Source organism: Arabidopsis thaliana, assembly GCF_000001735.4.
Source record: "Arabidopsis thaliana chromosome 1 sequence".
Taxonomy (NCBI): domain Eukaryota; kingdom Viridiplantae; phylum Streptophyta; class Magnoliopsida; order Brassicales; family Brassicaceae; genus Arabidopsis; species Arabidopsis thaliana.
The window spans coordinates 8,648,034-8,664,091 of NC_003070.9; the positions used below are offsets into that span (position 1 = coordinate 8,648,034).

General features: G+C 35.0%; 7 protein-coding genes and 4 long non-coding RNA genes across 13 annotated transcripts; 7 read left to right on the forward strand and 4 right to left on the reverse strand.

Moving 5' to 3' along the window:
• Positions 1 to 65: 65 nt before the first annotated feature.
• Positions 66 to 661, reverse strand: AT1G24388 (uncharacterized protein; the record flags this gene model as incomplete). Its single annotated transcript, NM_001123871.1, has 3 exons — positions 66 to 278; positions 369 to 497; positions 590 to 661. 3 exons carry the CDS (start codon positions 659 to 661, stop codon positions 66 to 68), a joined length of 414 nt encoding a protein of 137 aa, NP_001117343.1.
• AT1G24390 (uncharacterized protein) lies at positions 168 to 962 on the forward strand (the record flags this gene model as incomplete). Its single annotated transcript, NM_102285.1, has 3 exons — positions 168 to 239; positions 393 to 547; positions 735 to 962. 3 exons carry the CDS (start codon positions 168 to 170, stop codon positions 799 to 801), a joined length of 294 nt encoding a protein of 97 aa, NP_173849.1. The 3' UTR covers positions 802 to 962.
• A 784-nt stretch (positions 963 to 1,746) lies between these two features.
• Positions 1,747 to 1,987, forward strand: AT1G05887. Its single transcript, NR_138980.1, has one exon. It is a non-coding gene; the product is annotated as an other RNA (long non-coding RNA).
• AT1G05893 lies at positions 1,783 to 2,023 on the reverse strand. The gene has a single exon (NR_138981.1). It is a non-coding gene; the product is annotated as an other RNA (long non-coding RNA).
• A 565-nt stretch (positions 2,024 to 2,588) lies between these two features.
• On the forward strand, positions 2,589 to 2,866 carry AT1G05897. Its single transcript, NR_138982.1, has one exon. It is a non-coding gene; the product is annotated as an other RNA (long non-coding RNA).
• Positions 2,867 to 3,373: 507 nt separating this feature from the next.
• Positions 3,374 to 5,882, reverse strand: LHT2 (lysine histidine transporter 2). The gene is made up of 7 exons (NM_102286.3): positions 5,347 to 5,882; positions 4,879 to 5,262; positions 4,278 to 4,671; positions 4,087 to 4,192; positions 3,898 to 3,989; positions 3,738 to 3,806; positions 3,374 to 3,628 (listed from the first exon to the last, which is right to left on the reverse strand). The coding sequence occupies exons 1-7, from the start codon at positions 5,526 to 5,528 to the stop codon at positions 3,530 to 3,532; spliced, it is 1,326 nt and encodes a 441-aa protein (NP_564217.1). The 5' UTR covers positions 5,529 to 5,882; the 3' UTR covers positions 3,374 to 3,529.
• A 1,029-nt stretch (positions 5,883 to 6,911) lies between these two features.
• Positions 6,912 to 7,629, forward strand: AT1G24405 (uncharacterized protein). The gene has a single exon (NM_001123872.2). The coding sequence runs from the start codon at positions 7,220 to 7,222 to the stop codon at positions 7,403 to 7,405; it is 186 nt and encodes a 61-aa protein (NP_001117344.1). The 5' UTR covers positions 6,912 to 7,219; the 3' UTR covers positions 7,406 to 7,629.
• A 358-nt stretch (positions 7,630 to 7,987) lies between these two features.
• AT1G24420 (HXXXD-type acyl-transferase family protein) lies at positions 7,988 to 9,964 on the forward strand (the record flags this gene model as incomplete). Of its 2 annotated transcripts, NM_001332649.1 has the most annotated exons (2): positions 7,988 to 8,040; positions 8,558 to 9,964. In NM_001332649.1, exon 2 carries the CDS (start codon positions 8,654 to 8,656, stop codon positions 9,962 to 9,964), a length of 1,311 nt encoding a protein of 436 aa, NP_001319075.1. In that variant the 5' UTR covers positions 7,988 to 8,040; positions 8,558 to 8,653. The 2 variants fall into 2 exon arrangements, with proteins under 2 accessions (NP_001319075.1, NP_173851.1); NM_102287.2 differs by lacking the exon at positions 7,988 to 8,040 and having other exon boundaries at positions 8,571 to 9,964.
• Positions 9,965 to 9,969: 5 nt separating this feature from the next.
• On the reverse strand, positions 9,970 to 11,481 carry AT1G24430 (HXXXD-type acyl-transferase family protein). Its single transcript, NM_102288.7, has one exon. It carries the CDS (start codon positions 11,462 to 11,464, stop codon positions 10,157 to 10,159), a length of 1,308 nt encoding a protein of 435 aa, NP_173852.4. The 5' UTR covers positions 11,465 to 11,481; the 3' UTR covers positions 9,970 to 10,156.
• A 163-nt stretch (positions 11,482 to 11,644) lies between these two features.
• Positions 11,645 to 12,318, forward strand: AT1G05903. The gene has a single exon (NR_138983.1). It is a non-coding gene; the product is annotated as an other RNA (long non-coding RNA).
• A 1,486-nt stretch (positions 12,319 to 13,804) lies between these two features.
• AT1G24440 (RING/U-box superfamily protein) lies at positions 13,805 to 15,974 on the forward strand. Of its 2 annotated transcripts, none has more exons than NM_102289.4 (4): positions 13,805 to 14,386; positions 14,864 to 15,020; positions 15,146 to 15,212; positions 15,293 to 15,974. In NM_102289.4, the coding sequence occupies exons 1-4, from the start codon at positions 14,307 to 14,309 to the stop codon at positions 15,742 to 15,744; spliced, it is 756 nt and encodes a 251-aa protein (NP_564218.1). In that variant the 5' UTR covers positions 13,805 to 14,306; the 3' UTR covers positions 15,745 to 15,974. The 2 variants fall into 2 exon arrangements, with proteins under 2 accessions (NP_564218.1, NP_001322323.1); NM_001332650.1 differs by having other exon boundaries at positions 13,851 to 14,649; positions 15,293 to 15,939.
• The last annotated feature ends 84 nt before the right edge of the window (positions 15,975 to 16,058 follow it).

The window sequence follows — 16,058 nt, forward strand, 5'->3', positions numbered from 1 at the left end:
GATTGGAGTGAAAAAGTAAACATGCCCACGTTATTTTAACGTTTTCCCGTGGCGTTGGACTTGGCCTAAGCACCACCACAAATAGTCTCGTAATCACCTAGAGGTCTAGCAATTCGGCACGATAAAGCTAATTTGCCAGAGGATATTTCATAAACTGAAGTCTCAAAATGTTGAAGAGCGGTGAGACCAATGGTGTCCAAAGTAATGTGGTAAGAGCAAGCAGCAGAATGCGTGGACTGGTTGTATTTCTTTACGCTACTGAGCTCTAAGTTTTTCTCCTAATATTGATCAAGAAAGAATTGTAGGGTAAAAATACATAGACAAGGAAACAAGAAGAGCATGCATTTATAGAGCGAGTTTAATCAAACCTGGAGCAAATTGTACGGATGAAGGCCGAGCCTGGCATAAAGGATAACCAAGGCAGGACATGGAGAAGACTCATCGTTACAGATTGTTTCATTTCCACCAAAGTGTGGTACTCTCTTTATAAAGGAACTCTAGAAGCGACAAGAAAGAGGGTTAGGATGTGTGACGATGAAAGACATATGTGAATCGCTTTACAACGACTAACAATGATGAAGAATATTACCGCGGATCTATTCACTATCCTATATCTTTTCCGAGGATTGCTCTTCTCCCTCTCCTCTGCCCCGGCCACCATCGTCTCGAGAGCGGCTGAGGTTTTTTTTTTTTTTTTTTTTTTTGGGTCGATTTTAGGTTTCTGATTATATTAGCGACCTAACCATGGTTGAAATCATTGGTTTGCAGGCATTCACCACTGATGGAGGTATTGCTAGCTAGACAATTGGTATGAGTCGGTTTTGTTTAGTTAAATCAATTTGGTAAAACAGACAAAGTTGAGTTCTTTCTAGCACTTGGTCGGATTTCTATTTTGCGGTTTATGTTAAGAAATATGTAAAATTTACTGCTTAAACTAGAAATCGATAAATCATCTCGCATTCTAATTTTTTAGTTATTGATGTGTTCTTTTTTAGAAACGAAAAGGAAACTACAAGGGTTGAAGAATATCTCCCTATCTTTACCCTATGTTAAACCAAATTCAAACACAACTTAAAGTCAAAAAGTAAAATAAAGCATTACAGACGCACCAAATAACTTATAAGTTTATTCGAAAGCGGATCTTGCCTTGTGACTAGCCAACCCAACTGTATTTCTATACATTAAACCGCCTAGGATTAGGAAACAGCTGCCGTTTGAGACATAGGCTAAGCAAAAGTTGTTCACTCTTTTGAGACATAGGCTAAGCAAAAGAATATATACAAATTTGAGCAAAAAAATATTAAAAATATATTTTTAAAAAAATTCTTATATATAATGTATATATATAATTGATACATTTATGCAATTATTAATTTATAATATTGATGAGACCATGTATTTATATAGGATTTTCAAAAAACTTATTATCTTATTAATATTGATTTATGTCACTTTTTACACTGGTCCCAAGAATTTATTAATTTATAGAGGTTTTACTGTACACAATTAGTTGATATTATTGTTTAGGTGATATTTGAAAACCTGTTTGGTGACCAATTGACCCGCAGTATTAAGAAGTAGGTCATAACCTTAATGATGTGGATTAATTTCGTCTATGATTATATTTTCTTTAAATTGTAATCTAATATAATTTGTTACATTTCTCAATGTTACAATTTATGTTGTACTTCTAAAATAATAGTATAGGTTCAAAACCAAAACGTTATCATTTGCTGTGTGGGGCATACACATCATGCGACATGGTTAGTGTTTCTTAGTTTTGCATGGATGTGAGGAAGAGTTTATTTCATTGTGCTCACGTTACCTGTGCGCGAATTTGTTGATAGGCGTTATGGAATGAATCTCCCTAAAGATGCAGATATAAATGATGGAGTGTTGTCTCATAGTTGCTAGGCATTTGTAATGAGATATGCATTGTCGTTTGTTAAACAATTTGGCATACCAAGAGAGGGGGAGATGTATTTTAACTTCAATTTAGAAATGTCATGATATCCCGAGAAAAAAAAAAGGTACTCCATAGATTAAATCTTTTTATATATATAATATAACAAGCATTTTTCTAAACTATGTCTAATAATGTGGTGTTTGACATTCTATTTTAATAACACATGTACTTTTCATTAGTTGTAGTTTGACTAAAATTAGTCATTAGATATATCATGTATTTTATAAGAATTTTTTCCAACTTTAGTTTTTTGTACCATAATTGTTGCTTCTTTAATTAATTATATTAATTTATTTAAATGTACCGTCCACAATTTCTCTTCCTGAAAATAACTATTTTCCTATCCTATTTCACTATATCTCAAAATCAAAATTTTAATTTGTTTTGTGTTAATTCAAGGTAAAATTTTAACATAATAATATTTTAAAACTATATTGTAACATTTAACTATACAAACAAAAATAATTCTCTAATTTAATAAGAATTTAACTACATCAATGATGATCATTTAGTAAGATGGCTTGCTTGTTGTATAAGCACCACTACAAAAGTCTCGTAATGACTTAGAGGTCTAGCAATACGGCACGATAAAGCTAATTTGCCATATGATATGTCATAAACTGTAGTCTCAAAAGGTTGAAGAGCGGTGAGATCCATGGTGTCCAAAGTAATGTGGTAAGAGGAAGCAGCAGAATGCGTGGACTGGTTGTATATACTTATACTACTGAGCTCTATGTTTTTCTCCTAATATTAATCAAGAAAGAATTGTATGACAAAATACATGCATAGACAAAGAAACAAGAAGATCATGTACATATAGAGCGAGTTTAATCAAAGCTGGATCGGAGCAAATTGTAACGATGAAGCCGAGCCTAGCATAAAGGATAATTAAGGCAGGACAAGGAGAAGACTCATCAAAGAGCTTTATAACCAAAATTGCCGATTTCTCTATTAGATAGAAATTGATGAAAGGACATTTTGTTCTTGGTCTGCCGTTTACAAGTAAACTCTCCACAAAAGGGTACATGTGGCGTTACGAGTTACGACCAGAATCACAGGTTCACGTATCAACAAAAACAACGTATAAATCAAGATATTTGAAAAGCCAAAATAATAAACGAAGCTATTAAATTATTCTCATCACTCATGCATGCTGTACTGGAAAGTATAAATTCGTTTTCAAGTCATGTCATATTGTTGACAGGTGAAAACCCCGTGATTAAGATTAAATCTAACCACAGATCCAAATCATCTAATGTAAATGTATCCATAAACCATAAAGAAAAACAAAACGCAGTGTCGTGCTGACCATGGTAACATTGCATCTAGACGTGTCATAAAATTCCCGTGTACGTTCTTGCATAAATTACGAAATCACAACATTAGAAGAACCAGATCATGGAGATTAATTATTTGAAAAAGAGTTTATTATCAAAAGAAACCAAAGATAATTGTCTTAACTACAATGAAAACATAAAATTTACTTAAACGGACAGTCACATAAAATTAGACATGCCGTGATTTTATTTTTCGGTTGCGCGGTTACAAAAAAAAGTGATCCATCTAAGAGAAGAACTTGTAGGTCTTGGCGTTGATAATGATGGTTCTGAGTCCTCCAATTGGGGCAAGGATCGTCAAAAGAACTCCTACTATGATGCAGAACTGTATTTTTTCATAATCCACAACACCAACAAACCAAAACACAAAAATTGTTACTTTACAAGAAAACAAGAGCTATAGATTATGTACCATTGATTACTAAAGAACATACCCAGTTAGCTGTCCAAGATAGACCAAACCTCTTTGGTTTCTTGAGAACGAGCCACATAATGCATGGAAGCTGCAGTTACAAATTAATATGTGTATATAAATTCACAACTTTAATCTATGGATAAACCAATAAAGAAATGAAGGGATTATTTGTACTATACGTAGTAAGTTGTTGGGGCAAAGGCGAATCCTCCAAAGAAGCCGAGTAGTCCACCGAAAAACGGGACGCATATCGCAACAATCATCGTGAAAGCTGCACGGTCCAATGTACATTGATGAAAATGAGATTAATTAATGAATGGAGTAGGAGGATGACGTTACATATGTATAAATGAGGAGTGGGTTCTTACCGACGTAAAGACTACGAGTAATGAAGCGGAGCTTGAAAGAAGGATTGAAATTCATCTTTTTGACCAAAACGGTTTCGAGCATGTCAAAAACTGGCATTGCAAATATCTGAATCCACACAAAGGTGTCAATATTCATGAAATAATTCTTACTTCAATCAAAAATATAGAAGTACTAGAATGTGGAAGAATACCTGATAGCTTCCAATGACATGGATAACCACGAACATGTTAGCCATAGCAATAAGCCAGATAGGCTTCTCCAAAGTGATGAGGATGTTGTCATCAACGCTGTTTCCAAAGATATAATAGCCGAGGAATGCTACAGGGAAGTAACAGATGGCGACTACAATGTAGGCTACAATAACTCCTCTCCACATTGGGACCTTGGATGGCATCTCCGGAGTCGAAGGGATTGTGGCCTGAATCTCCAACACAACGTTGTGACCTGCATAAGCAAAAGCCACATCTCCCAACGCATTCAAGAAGTTGAATACTTTTCCAACATCGGTTGATGCTCTAGGAGAGTAGTCCACATCTGGATGTACCCCTTTGTGCACGGATGCAGCCCAAGCAATAGTTGAGTAACTGTACAGATCATAAAAATCATCAGGCAATAAAACCTAGTTTTCTACATATTTTGGGATTATGCTAAGTTTTTCTTCTAATAACCGGAAAATATACAACAATTTTGATCCCTAGCCTTGAACCACAAGGCATGCTCTAGGTTAATTATTCTAACTTTCTGTTCAAGTTATAAAGTAAAACCAATATATGTGTGTTGAAGAGATTTACGTTAAGGACATAACAGCCGCGGCAAGTGAGATGATGGAGATAGAGTTGAAATTGGGAAGGTGAGAGATAACAAAGTGGACGGAAGCAAAGATCATGATCCAAAACGTAGTTCTGATCTCTTTGCAATCGGGACAGACTAGTTGATGGACTTTCTTGAGGGATGCTCCTCCTGTGACCATATAAACGATGTCAACACCGACCTCCACGATAAGCTGCTGCGGCACGACGATCCATAGGCCAAGCTTTTCACCAAAAGCGTGTTGACCTAGCTCGTGATACCTATCAAGCCTCTTCCCTGGAACAATCTCATGCATCTCCACCATTTGCCACAGTGTGTACAACGTTATGATCCATGACATCACCATAATCGTCACTCCAGGTCCCCTGTAATACATCAAAAACTCAGATCAGATCATGGATTAAAACATAAAGGAGATTAAGATTATCAGATTCAACAAATTAGTATACCATCCGAGATTGGACATAGCGTAGGGCAAGCTAAGAACACCAGCACCAACCATGGCGGTGACATTGTGAAAAGCAGAGTACCACCACTTAGCGTTTCTGGAAGATGTGATCGGTAACCAATCGTCGACGTTCTTCTGCTTGGCCGCCGCAACCTCACTCGCTGACATTTCACTGTTCCCCATATCTCCTTGTGATATAATCGAGAGATAGTGTTTGGTTTTTGAGAAAGAGATTAGATACAATTAAGAAGATTTTAGGAGGATAAAGATAAGAGTGATATTTAAGAGGAGGATAGATATTCTCTGACGGTTTAGGATTTTACCTGCTTAATTATTCTATTCAACGATTTGTTAGCGTTTATGAGAGTGTAATAAATAGGTGATGAGATTCTGACTTTTCCGAATTTGAAGGGAATGTTTGTTAGTTTGTTTGGTAGTTTTGTTTAGTGTGTTTGGTCTTTTTTTTTGCCCGAGGCATAAGGCACCATCGGCTGGAAGCTGTTTCATGCTTAGACCAATTTAAATACTAATTTACCCCCAATCGTTCTTCTTGATTCAATGATTCTCTTTACATTGACATGGCTTTTTTTTGTAATTTCGTACTTTTTTCTCCCTGTATTTGCATGATTTATTTTCTTTTTTGGATAGAGCTGAATTTTTCTTTTCATGGTCACCTGATCTAACGAGTGTTTCGCTTTTAAAAAATAAAATAATATTTATTCGATAGATAAATATATCTTTCTCATTTAATGATTATTTTGAGTTGACCGACAAAAAATTAGCTGTTTTTTTGTTTTTCTTTTAGTAGAATTTATTTATATCTTGATATATATATATATATATATATATATATATATATATATATATATATATATCTAAGAGAAAATATGTTAAAAATCTATATATTTAAGCAATAACTATATTATTAAATTACTAATAGTGGCATAAAAATGCTAACATATTATTAGTTAGACAAAACGCTCTTAGATATATAAGGTGATGAGTTGTATATATTATTATTTTTTGTTAATTTTGCATATTTGTAATGTCGATGATGAGAAATTGAGAATGATCAGAGTATAAATACTCCAACTAAATCTTGGTCGTAGTGACGTTTCGCTAGCGTAATCTCTCTTTTTGACACTGTAAATCAAAATCACGAAACGTCATGACATCAAAAGGAAGATAAATATCTATATATTTTCTTTTTTCATCTTCTATTACAAAGTCAATGAAACAGACGAACTATTTATGCTTAGCGTCACTTGCATCCCGTGATATTTATGAAGGAAAACTAAAATTGTTGAAGCATAAATGCATGGTTATTTGTCACAGTATTCCCAATTGATTAGAGGGTCGCTCGAACGAATCAAGGGACCGCTCCGATTAATGATATGGTTGACTATAAAAAACAATTATTGTTGGTAGTACAATGTCACAAAACGAAACAAGCGTAATAATATAATTTCAAAGCGTGACAAAAAAAATTGTATGTCGTTTTTTATCAACAGTAATTAATCTACTCAACTATCCTTTGAAAATGTTGAATAAAATGTAAAAGAGAAATTAGGTTGAACCGTTGAAGCGTATAGTTTTTGATTACTCAAAAAAATTCAAGTGTTTCAGGTAAGGGGTTCTTTTCTTGTTGAAGGGTTTTCACAGTCAAAGGTGAAAGATGTTGATTCTTTGTCCAACCAAAGGGCAAAGAGGCACAACTAAAAACAGATAAACCCCAAAAATAAGCAACCAAGAAACTTATAGACATTGTGTCAAACCAATACTGTCTATAATAAGTAAAACAAAATCTTTCTTTCACCCTCATATTTGTTTCTAAACCTTCTCATTCCACAAAATCTTAAAGAGAGACGAAGAAGATGGATTCTGGACTATCATGGGCTGATCAATGGGATTACAACTCTGATCCTCCTCCAAATTCAAGTAACGAAGACGATAAGAAGAAGAAGAAGAAGAAGAAGAAGGAAGATGGAAGCAAAAGCGGTATCGGGAAGGCCATACTTGGATTCAAATGGATGAAACTTGGCAAGAAATCTGATAAGTAATCAATAGGTTATTTGTTTAGTTACAAAAGGGTTATTGATTCATCTGTTCCTTGTGATTAATCCATTAAGTTCTGCTTCTCTCTTTTAACCATTCTTCTGATTGTAATTGTTAAATCTTTAACATTTAGAAAGTTCGTTGGTTGCGGTTGATTGTGTATTTATATTTTTGTTGGTGAGAATTTAATAGCGACCAGGAATTGTGTTTTTGTTTTATTAAAGGTGTATTATAAAATCATTAATCCTATTAGATGAGTACATGTAAAAAAAATCATCCTTTTGAGTTTGTAATACCTAAAATGACAAAGAAAACTTAATGGATCGCTAAACACTCGTAAAAGACGTCTAGGCAATAAACAACGATTCAAAATATCACTATCCTAGTTTACTAAAATCAGCAACATGCAGGATGTACCGACAAGTAACCTCTCACAAAATTCATAAACCATGCCATATAGGCATAGTTTAATCTAATGCCGCGTCACCATCTGGATGCAAACAACAAGCAAAGTGAGATGTTCAAAAGAAAATATCTTTAAAATTGTAATACTCTTTAGCTTTTTGTAAACTACTTTTAACGTAAACGTGAAGAAAAAGTTTGACATTTATTCATACAAAAAAAAAAATATATACAAAAGGTTTGACATTTACATTATTATTTTTTTAATTTAATGTTAAATTAGATTTAAAAGAAAATAGCGTTTTTACAACTAGTGCAACGATAGATTAAAAAACATTGTGTTGAATAACGATTAACAGAAAAAAAAAAGATGTTTGAGATGCTTGGATAATGGATTCATTTTAGAAAAATTGCAATCATAATCTTGAATCTGCAAACAATTAAGGCCAATAAAAATTAGCTATCTAGTCCTAGAAAGGAAAAATGTCCTTTTTGTAAAATCAAAGGACCCCTTAAGGTTTTAAAAGCAATGCAATTCATTATAATTACTATTCTCTGTTTCGATATTTAAGACAAGATTTTTAAGATGAAATAATAACGTTTTGTCTCCTGACGAGTAAGAATCTTGAACTGTTGTTGGTCTCCCCACTAGTAGGAATCTTTAATATGAATGTAATCTATTAATAATAATAAGGATAATGATGATGATGACATGAATTAATGATAAATAATATGACTGGTCTTTTGTGATGCAGGAATATGTAGCTATTCTCACCAAGAATCTTCATTGAAGTTATTTTACAAGCGTGTCATGGTTTATCAGAAAGTGGAGAAAGACTTTGTTCGTAAAAATGGAGAAGAACGTTGAGATCTTATCAAGAGAAATAGTCAAACCGTCTTCTCCAACTCCAGATGATAAGAGAATTCTCAATCTCTCTCTTCTTGATATCCTCAGCTCACCAATGTACACAGGAGCTCTTCTCTTTTACGCAGCTGATCCTCAGAACCTTCTAGGTTTTTCAACAGAGGAGACTTCCTTGAAGCTCAAGAAATCTCTGTCTAAAACCTTACCAATCTTCTACCCTCTTGCCGGAAGAATCATAGGAAGTTTCGTCGAATGTAATGATGAAGGAGCTGTGTTTATAGAAGCTCGAGTTGACCATCTTCTCTCGGAGTTTCTCAAGTGCCCTGTTCCTGAATCATTGGAATTACTCATTCCTGTTGAAGCTAAGTCAAGAGAAGCTGTTACATGGCCTGTGTTGTTAATCCAAGCTAATTTCTTCAGCTGTGGAGGATTGGTTATCACAATCTGCGTTTCTCATAAGATCACTGATGCTACCTCTTTAGCAATGTTCATCAGAGGATGGGCTGAGTCCTCAAGAGGTTTGGGGATTACTTTGATTCCTAGTTTCACCGCTTCTGAAGTCTTTCCTAAACCACTTGATGAGCTTCCTTCAAAACCGATGGATCGCAAAGAAGAGGTTGAAGAGATGAGTTGTGTGACAAAGAGGTTTGTGTTTGATGCTTCGAAGATCAAGAAACTTAGAGCCAAAGCTTCAAGAAACCTTGTGAAGAATCCAACACGTGTTGAAGCCGTCACAGCTCTGTTTTGGAGATGCGTTACTAAGGTTTCAAGATTGAGTTCTCTAACACCAAGAACTTCAGTGCTGCAGATACTAGTGAACCTAAGAGGAAAGGTAGATTCTTTGTGTGAAAACACAATTGGGAATATGCTTTCCCTCATGATTCTCAAGAACGAAGAAGCTGCGATTGAAAGAATTCAAGATGTGGTTGATGAGATAAGGAGGGCAAAGGAAATATTCAGCTTGAACTGCAAGGAGATGTCGAAATCTTCGTCTAGAATTTTTGAGCTTTTGGAAGAGATTGGGAAAGTATATGGAAGAGGAAATGAGATGGATTTGTGGATGAGTAATAGCTGGTGTAAGCTCGGCTTGTACGATGCTGATTTCGGATGGGGAAAGCCGGTTTGGGTGACCGGAAGAGGCACTTCCCATTTCAAGAACTTGATGTTATTGATTGATACCAAAGATGGAGAAGGAATTGAAGCTTGGATCACTCTTACGGAAGAACAAATGTCACTGTTTGAATGTGATCAAGAGCTTCTTGAATCAGCTTCCCTAAATCCCCCTGTTTTAATCTAGACAAGAACAAAACTCATTGCATACTTCTTCCAAGAGATTTATATGAGTTAATTTAAACTTGTGTTGCTTCTTAAATATGAACAAAATAGTATAAAAGAATGCATTAAGTACAAGGGAATGAAATCTGAAAGACAAACTTAAAAGGAAAACAAGCTCAAACTCATTAGAAACGACTAATAGATTACTTGTTTCTCAAGATACAGAGACCATCACACTTGGGTTTGAAGAGACATAGCGAAGCAACTCCTCATCGGCTTCGAATCTAGACATATCGTTCTGGTCAAGGTTGATCCAAGCTTCAATTCCATCACCTTCCTTAGTATCAATGAAAGCTACAAGATTTTTGTAGCTCATTCTTGCAGAGGCAACCCACAAAGGTTTCCCCCATCCGAAATCTGCTTCATACACCGGAAATTTGCAGAGGCTCGTGAAGCTAAACGATACAATCTCTCCATTGACAAAACCTGAAGCTTGTTTGTTTAGAAACTCTAGGTGTCCTCTGTTATCTTCTTGAAGTTTCTTCACGTAAACTGCGTCTATCTTTCTAATCTCCTCTCTCATCTGATCCACAAGAGAAGCCTTTTCTTCATCATTTTCATTGATTATCATCATAGGGACAGTAACAGAGAACCTCATGATGTTCCCGAACATGTTGTCTGGTATATCTGGATCTGCTTGTCTACGCAAGTTCACTGGATGAATCAGTGTATAGATCTTTCCGGTTTTATCATCATGGTTTGTTGAAGCCATGAAACGGCTCCATATGAATACCGATAAGACCTCAACACGTGTCGCGCGGATCTTCTTGTTTCCGCTGAATCTTTCTCTTAAAGACTCAACAGAAGATCTCAAGAACACGAAGCGTCTGGTTACTATGTTCTCCTTCGTGATACCTGTAGCCATGTTTAAGTTTTCTATGTCGCACGGAGGAAACATCTTGGCGAGATCAAAAGAAGGAGTAATGATTTCATCAGTCTGGCCACGAGCAAAAGCTGCCCAACTGTTGACGAAGATGAGACCAGACAGTGCATCACAGAGTTTATGAGAAAGGCCTATTCCGAGTGCTAAGCCGCCACATTCAAAGAAAGTGAGCTGTACCGTGAGAGGCACGTCACTCACTTCATGGAATTCGAATGGATGAAGCTTGTTAAGTTCGTTAGGATTTGGGTTTTCTAGAATCTGTGACATGTTGCAATCGGCTTTGGCTTCGACGAAAGACACACCCACATCGTTGCACACAACAACATCACCCGAGTTCTTGATGCGTCCTGCCAAGGGGTAATAGAGATTCAATATTTCAGACAAAGAACTCTTGATGTGATCACTTCGTTCTTTGTCTGATAGATTAGTCTTGTTATGGTAAAAGAAAAGGAAAGGCATGAAAATGGGAGGAGCAAGCTGATCAAGGAAAGAGAGATGATGATGGCATGGAGGATGATTAAGGTTTCGAGGAGAGGGCTTGACGAGTTCCTGAGAAGTTACCGTGATCTCAAGCCCCATTCTTGTTTTGAAATAACTTATAATAATGATGTATGAGAACTGAGCAGACTCATGCTTCGTCAGTAAGATTATATAAGCTAAAGTTATAAGGAGGTATAGTCCTCTTTAATAACGTGTCATGGTGATTAGACACGGATCAGAATTAGACCCAAGTGAACAAGAAAGTTACAAATTTTATACAAAGATTTGGTTTTGGAGACTTCAGCTGGATTATTTTGTCAACATTATGAAACTTGATATGGGGTTTTGGTTTAACCCAGTTTTATACTAACGTTAGGTGGAAAACTATATCTTCTATTTAGACTTGAACAAGTTAATTTGCCGCAAGTGAGTTAAGCAGCTTCACAGGATACCTTTTCCCTCAAGAAACTCAAGCTTCACAGGATGCCTTTTTCCGCAAGAAACTCTTCTATACAAAATGAGTTTAGGAATAAGTACAAACAAACAAAAATTAAAAACAGGGATTCGGTTCGTCAACAATTATATAGTGATAACATTTTCAAAGTATATATCATCATCATCATTAACTAGTTGGGGTTGGTGGTCGATGGTCCTCAACATCTCCTTTAGTCCTTTAGACTAGTCCTTACCAAAAACGTTTGACTATTCATTTTAGCTAAATTATATATTCCGATAGGCTCGTTTTAATTATACGAAATTATACTTTTGTATTGCCATTCATAACAAATTTTATTTTGTATATATATGTTTGTGGTCGATATAGTCAATGGAACCATTAGGTAGAACTTTAAATCAATAAATGATATTTTTGAATTGAAAATTAGGGTACGAATTATTCCAAATTCCCATTCTTCAACTTAATAAATATGGGCTGTTCATCTACTATGAATTAATATGATCATTACGACCAATAGCAACTAACCAGAATAATACTATAGTATATATTCCCTAGAAACCAATTTTTAATTAGTGGCATTAACATATTCATAAGACAATTAATATTTTTATTTTTATTTATACTATTCAACATTTTTCACAAAAGAAAAAATCCTCCGGGGGGAAAAAACATGCTTTTGGATTAAATATTAAACAAAGAAGGCTCGATCTACAATTTCTAAATCTATATATAGTTAGAAATCATTGTAGCAATAGAGTAAACGTTATTTCTTCATGCTAGCTTCATACGTCATAAATTATGTTGGAGGACACACCATGGTGTTGAATTCATCATTTTCTATATAGCTAGTTGCCAATAAAATTATAATATTCGTTATGGAATTTGAAGGCTGAGAAATATTGTTGCTGGAGAGCGAGTTTAGTTTGTTGTCCACGCGAACAGCAATGATTCAAAACAAAAGTAATAGTTTAACGAAAACGTAGGGTTTTGTTGAGTTATGTATCTCAGCTCTCAACACGATCAACGTCACGTTCAAAACATTACATCTGGATTTGATTATTCCAGGATATTAATTAATTAGGGTTTATCCACTATACTCAATAGAAAACGTACAAACTTCTGAAATGTTTAAAGTACAATTACTATTTAATTAATCTTCTTAATCAATTCTTATTACGTTGACTATTGTGACTCGTGAAAATAGCCCGTGGACTTTGGATGAGGTATTTTACTGCAGCTCATGACATGTTAATAGGACTTATCTAATAGACTAATACTATAGATGTTAGAAACTCTAAATACAAAAGGACTTATCTATAAATATAATCGAACTCAACAATCTCAGTGTAATACCATGAATCAACAATCTTAGCAACCTTTATAACACCATGAATTTAACATTATCATCGTAGTCAATAATAAACGTTTTTTTCTTTTTATACATTAAAAAAAAAAAAATACAATCGTTTAATTAATCAACGAAACGACTGTGTTTTAGTTTCCGTCTAAAATTTAACACCGTTTATTTGCAACATTTGATAGATTATGCATTTAATTTGTTCAAATTTTCAAGATGAAATGTCAATACTTTTGAGTTTATTTTTTTATTTATTTATTTTTTATTAATTTTTTTATACATTTTTATTAATTTTGATTATGGACAAACTAGATTTTTGTAAAATTAACATTGCAATCATGAAAGTGATATTTTCAAAACAAAAGTACATTAGTCTAAAATGATACTGAAATATGAAAAGGATAAAATATGCACTACTAATTTAGTATAGAATCGATAATGAAGAGAGAATCTTCTTCCCTATTCCCTAATTGTGTTCATAATTAGCATAATATAATAAGGAAATAATGTTGGCTCTGACAGGTCACAGATATTGAAGACTTGAACAAAAAAAATACTTTATGAAAGAAGTTGATTAAAGAAACCAATTTGGTAACGGAGACCTGCCAACAGAAAGCATATAATGTTTTATAGATAAGGACAAAAGCTATTTCTCTCTACAAACATTATAACAACAACACTCATCATCATCATCCAATTTCTCATCATTATGATCTTTGAAACAGAACACCAAAATTAAAAAAGTTTGCAAGAACAAAAAAAAAAAAAGAGATAAGATTCTTCTCTCTGTATTTTTGAAAAAAAATATATATAAATTTTTTTCTTGGCTTTCACGAAGTCTCTTTCTCTGGCTGCAAAAATATCATCAATAGCGAAAAGTCGCTTCTTTTTTCTTCTTCCAAAATCTTTAATTTTGTGAAACCGAAGAGATAAGACGTGGAGAAAAGCAGACGTCTCTGTTGTTTGTTTTTGATTCATCGGGTTCTAAGGATTTGTCTGTTTCCAAGACACAAACTTTGGATTCTCTTCTCTTCCTGTTCGTCTTCTCTTGTCTTGATCCTTTTGTTATCATCATCATCTCTTCATCGAGAGAAGAGAGACGAGATTAGGGATTTAAGTTAAGGAGGATGTATTATCAGTTGACCAAGTCTTCTTACAGAGACTCTTTGAAGATTCTGGAGGCTGATATTGAGCACGCCAATGGACTGTGAGTCATCCTCTGATTCTTTCTGGGTTCTTTGATTTTTACTGGGTTTAGGGTCTTTAGTATCGATTGTTATAGTTGGCTTCGATGATTTAGGGTTTAGGGCCCCACAATTTTACATTTTCGGTCGTTATCACGAACTTAGATTATTAAAAATCGAAACTTTGCAGAAATGGTCAAAAAATTGCTAAATTTTGTGGCATGCGTGGTGTGGTCTTGATGCATATGTTGTCTGAAGAAATGGGTTAAATGTGATTAGAAGGATGGTAACTGAATAGTCTCACAATTTGTATATCTGTGGTGTGGTATTGATGCATATGTTGTCTGTGGAAATGGTTTATGTGATTCGAAGGATATAGTAACTGCTTAGTCTCAGAATTGGTATCTGTGTGGTTTGTTCTTCAGGCATATGTTGTCTGAAGGGATGGGTTATGTTAGAAGGATTAGTGTAATGACTGATTACTCTCAAATTTGATTCAGGGCTGCTGAGATTCCAATGGGAAAGAGCGGTGTGCGACTTCAGATGAAATTGGTGTGCAGCAATTTGGCTCCATTCTTCATATTCCTGCTACAATGGATGGATTTCTCATGTCTGCTTCCAAGATATTTTGATTTCTTCCACATACTCATATACAAGGTTGTTACCGCATACATAGATATCGAGTTGTGTGTGTGTGTGTGTGAAATGGTAGATTCCCTGATAGTTTCTCTCCTTTCCTCTTGGCTTGTTTGTTTTATAGGTGTCTTCTTTGTCTTGTACAGGTACGTGCTGATGGGCGGTGGAATCGATCTAGGTACGGAAGGAAAGCTACGATTAGGGAGTTTTACGGTAAGACTAAGCTCTTAATTGTGATTGTGTTTCTTCTACTGTGGGCTTAATCTTATAACTATGGCTCTGGCTAAATGCAGGTGTTATATTACCATCACTTGAGCGACTTCATATCAACTTTGCTGACTTACCGGACGAAAGCTTGTGGTATCCGAATCCAAAAGCCATCACCAAGAAGCAGTATGACATTGAAGGTAGCAGATACATGAATAGCATTGACTTGGAAAGAGAAGACGAATGCGGGATTTGCTTAGAGCCTTGCACCAAAATGGTGTTGCCAAACTGTTGTCATGCCATGTGCATCAAATGTTACCGTAACTGGAACACAAAGTCGGAGTCATGCCCGTTTTGTCGTGGCAGCATCAAGAGAGTGAACTCAGAGGATCTGTGGGTGCTAACTTGCGATGAAGATGTGGTGGATCCAGAGACGGTCACCAAAGAGGATCTTCTTCGGTTCTACCTCCACATCAATAGCCTTCCTAAGGATTATCCAGAAGCGGCCTTCTTAGTCTACAACGAGTACTTGATATGATTTTATCCCGAAACATAAATACGGGTGTACAGAGGGAGAGAGTGATCCCAGACCTTTGATTAAGTGTACATAAGAATCTGGTGATCCATTAATGTTCCTTCGTTTTAGATTATGATTTATGAAGATTGTCATAATCTTAATGTGTACCCCTTTTATTATCAAAGATCAAATGAGAAAGATGATCTTCATGTCTTCTTGCCAACATAAGCATGTTTGAAGATGAGATTTAAAAACTGTTATAAGTAAAATCAATTCCTAGAGATGTTCAATCCGGATAAACCAATGCAAACCGAATCGAACCGAACCAAACCAAT

Bases quoted from the DNA above. Each gene is read 5' to 3' on its own strand.
- AT1G24405 (NM_001123872.2), top strand. From the start codon at position 7,220: ATGGATTCTGGACTATCATGGGCTGATCAATGGGATTACAACTCTGAT.
- AT1G24440 (NM_102289.4), top strand. From the start codon at position 14,307: ATGTATTATCAGTTGACCAAGTCTTCTTACAGAGACTCTTTGAAGATT. The intron at 14,387-14,863 runs GTGAGTCATCCT...AATTTGATTCAG, and splicing joins ATTGAGCACGCCAATGGACT to GGCTGCTGAGATTCCAATGG. The intron at 15,021-15,145 runs GTTGTTACCGCA...TGTCTTGTACAG, and splicing joins TCCACATACTCATATACAAG to GTACGTGCTGATGGGCGGTG.
- LHT2 (NM_102286.3), bottom strand. From the start codon at position 5,528: ATGGGGAACAGTGAAATGTCAGCGAGTGAGGTTGCGGCGGCCAAGCAG. The intron at 5,263-5,346 runs GTATACTAATTT...GATGTATTACAG, and splicing joins GCTATGTCCAATCTCGGATG to GGGACCTGGAGTGACGATTA. The intron at 4,672-4,878 runs GTAAATCTCTTC...TGATCTGTACAG, and splicing joins GCGGCTGTTATGTCCTTAAC to TTACTCAACTATTGCTTGGG.
- AT1G24430 (NM_102288.7), bottom strand. From the start codon at position 11,464: ATGGGGCTTGAGATCACGGTAACTTCTCAGGAACTCGTCAAGCCCTCT.